We start from the raw sequence: 3,724 nt of genomic DNA on the forward strand, positions 1-3,724 counted from the left end.
CCACTGTGCCCGGCTGCTTCTGACATATTTTTAAGAAAGATTAGGCTGATGCTATGGTAACTCAGTTATTCATGATACATGTCATCTTGTAAGTAGGAGTATTCAATATTCATGATTTTGAAGCTGTTCCAGAGTGCTATAATCACCCCACTTGACAGACTTCAGAATTCGTTGAAAATCTCTGGAAATAATTAGCAAGTTATTATCACAGGCTCTAAACAGACCTTCAAAATGCATTACATAGTATTGGTAAAACAGATTGTCAGTCTGCCAAAAGTAGTCACTTTGATTTGATTTGCCTTGAATGAAGTTTTTCAAATGTAAAGCTAAAGTCTTCAGGATCACTGCACTGGGTTTCTGTGGGACAACACTGAACAGGGCTGCCACTGAAACACCTTGGATGAGAGCCTCAAGCTCCCTGAACACAGCACCCAGCACACTACTGGGAGAATGACTGGGACTCAAAACTGTGTGCAATGAATGTACTTATGAGCTTGTTGGAGAGGCAGTAAAGAGGTGGTATGTAATTACCTCAAATTAGTACTACTACAGAGTAATCAGTGCTGGTAAAGTAAAAGTAGCGCTAAAGTAGTACTAATAAAGTAGTACTAATAGCCCTACACTAGTAGTAGTAATAAAGTGGCATTGCTATTGATTCTATCCATCTATCTACCTACCTGTCTGGATGGGAGGACACAGGATTTGACTGATAAGATTGGGCTTAGCAGTGAAAAGAGCTCATGCATACTTTGAGCAGGTATGCACTCAAACTTGGTGTCATGTGACTGTTCTGAATTCCAGAACCATGGCTAAAGGGTGGAAGTTTTGTTTGACTGTGTCTCACATTTTCCTTTTGGTCTATTGTCTAACACATGTTGCTAGAATTCTTTTTACTCTGACTACCTTTTATGTACAGACAACGCTGTTACTGAGATCACACCCAAGCGGATCGGAGATTGGCCCAATATGTACACCTACACCCAGGCCTTGGGAGAAATGGTGGTGCAGCAGGAGAGCAGGAGCCTAACCATCGCCATCATAAGGCCCTCCATTGTGGGAGCAACGTGGCATAAGCCTTTCCCAGTAAGGCCACTTACCTGGATTCTGTGTTTTGCTTTCAGACTAAGGTTTTTCTAGCCCAATTATTTTTTGATGTCTTTCTTCTTCTTCTCCTCAGGATTCATAGCTAAGTGCAGCCAATCAAATATGAACCCATTATACTAGGGCAAAATCCGGCTTTGGGATCATGAGGCTCTTCTGGCAGTTACCCTGACTATCTTAGAGTTGGATGGAGATCTTAAATTAGCTTCTAACTACTCTAGTCTCAAAATTCCCATGGGTGATGTTTTTATATCTTGGCTTTCCCACTATAGCTTAAACAGACCAGAATGTTCTTGATGGCCAACTTGATAGTATTGCAACTAACTGCCAGGGTAAACAAGAGTTACAAAGCTCACAGAAGGATCTCAGTTTGGGAATAGTAATTTTTTTTAACCTCAGTATATACTGCTGTGTCCTTCTGAAAGTACTTTGAATTCTTCTTCAAAGCAGGTCTGTGAAGCTTTGGGGGCAGATAAATTCCCGCTCCACCACTTACGGGCAATGCGACATTTTTGAGTTGTTCTTTCCATAAAACAGGACAGATACTACTTTGGAGAGTTGGTTTAATGAGACAATGTATGAGGAGAGGAGTGCTCAGACTCCAGTAAAAGGCGGGTCCCTACTAAAAAGGCTCAATTAATATTAGTCCCTTCATCTTCTCCTCCCATATCTCTTGTCTTCCATTATACACATTTCGACTTTTATACTGTAAGGTAAAGGGACATAATAAGGTCAGCTGAATGGCTTGGGGCTTAGGAAACAAACTCAGAAAGACATTTCCCTCTAACTACTCTTAAGCGTAATCTTTCCTGTAACATCTTTAAGCAAGTCAACACACATTACTACCAATCATGTTTTCAATGTTCTCCTAAGGAGGCTAAAATCAGGACTGAGGTGGAGAAGGATGGTTGGTGAATTGCTTAGCAGATCATGATATAAGGACAAGGTCCACCGTAGCCCTTAAGATGTCACAAAACGCTGCAAAACCATTCATGGCTCCTGCTAGGAACAACAATCCTGGCCAAATTTTAACTATTGGACAAAATGCAGAAAATAGCCAATGCTTTGCCATTGATCTTTGGGATCTTAATAATACTGAATTAGATAGTTCTATTAGCTGGGGTCTCAGTGCCCTTGTTTGAAATTTATTGAGATTAGACTGCAGATGTTCCAAGATAACAACAATTTTCTAAAATGTGTAACCAATGGAAATCTTCTTTCTTTTAGGGTTGAGTTGATAATCTAAATGGACCTAGCCGAGTCATTATTGAGGTATATATAGGGATGAAGAAATAACTCTGAAACGTAGTGGAGGAATAGTAACAGAATTCTTAGTGCTGGCTTAGCTTCATTGATCCAAAAAGGTAAATGCTACTTTACTATCAATTGAAGCATATTATTTCAACGATTCTGGTTATAATATGAAAGCAGGATGAAACTATTTTTTTCTTTTAGAATTTTTTTATCACGAAAACACGTAAAGTGCTATCAATTACTCTTTGAGAGTTCTATTTTGAAAAGTCTTTGAGAATTAAGGATTTCTTTTTTTTTTTTAAAAAAGAACTTTTTTAAACTTAAAAATAAAACCAGCAAAAGTCTTATAAAAATGAAGCAAGTAGCCCAAAAAATGGTTAGGGTTAGGGTTAGGGTTAGGGCTAGGGCTAGGGTTAGGGTTAGGGCTAGGGTTAGGGTTAGGGCTAGGGGCGAGGACTAGGGCTAGGGGCGAGGACTAGGGCTAGGGGCTAGGGTGATTGCAGATTCGGCTGCTCAGGGTATAGTGTTGTGTTTATTAGCTTTCAACAATGCTAATCCCGAGTGCCAGGCTACTCTGCGACCTTTTAGAGGGAAAGCACATTTAGTTGATGATTATATCAAGGCCTTTGATGGTATCAGAGGTAATCTGCTTAAAGCTACTTTGTTGGCACAGACAATGGCAGGACTGAGAGTGGATAAAGGAAATATTCTTTTTCCTAGAGCTTATATTAACTGTGGGAAGCATGGTCATACTAAAACATAATGTAGAAAAAATCAGCCCACCAGATAGGGGAAGAAAGAAAACTGCTGATACTGAAATATGTCCAGATTGTGAAAAAGGAAAACATTGGGCTAATCAGTGTCACAAGATGGGAACCCGATTTTGGGAAATGCTATGAGGAGACCGTCCCAGGCCCCATTCCAAACGAGGGCATTTCCAGCTCAGACCATTCCCTCATCGCTGTACAATGTCTGTCCCCCACCACAGCCGGTAGTACCGCAGTAGATTTATGCTGCACAAAAGCTCTGAGCCTTCTGCATGGGGTACTCCCGCAAAAAGTTCCAATAGGGTTCTGTGGACCCTTGCGACTGGGGATGATAGGATTACTTCTAGGAAGGTCTAGTTTAAATTTAAAAGGAGTACAAATACATACAGGAGTCATTGATTTAGGTTACAGTGGGGAAATTCGAACTGTTATATCTACGTCTGTTCCCTGGAAACAGAGCCAGGAGAGCGTATAGCACAGCTCCTGATTATGCCATATGTGGAAGTGGGGAAAAGTGAAATTAAATGAACAGGAAGATTTGGAAGCACAAATAAACAAGGCACAGCAGCTTATTGAGTGAATCAGATTACTGTTAAATGTCT

At 40.4% G+C, this 3,724-nt stretch overlaps 1 protein-coding gene across 1 annotated transcript in view; it reads left to right on the forward strand.

The window, feature by feature from the left end:
- Positions 1-2,487, forward strand: part of LOC105532184 (fatty acyl-CoA reductase 2-like) — a 6,653-nt gene extending 4,166 nt beyond the window's left edge. The window contains exons 2-3 of the mRNA XM_011970263.1: positions 917-1,083; positions 2,329-2,487. Coding sequence (XP_011825653.1) covers positions 917-1,083; positions 2,329-2,334 — 173 coding nt within the window. The 3' untranslated portion in view covers positions 2,335-2,487. The remainder of the gene's footprint in view (positions 1-916; positions 1,084-2,328) is intronic.
- Positions 2,488-3,724: the final 1,237 nt, after the last annotated feature.

This window comes from Mandrillus leucophaeus, unplaced genomic scaffold (genome assembly GCF_000951045.1).
Source record: "Mandrillus leucophaeus isolate KB7577 unplaced genomic scaffold, Mleu.le_1.0 Scaffold939, whole genome shotgun sequence".
NCBI classification, from domain to species: Eukaryota; Metazoa; Chordata; class Mammalia; order Primates; family Cercopithecidae; genus Mandrillus; species Mandrillus leucophaeus.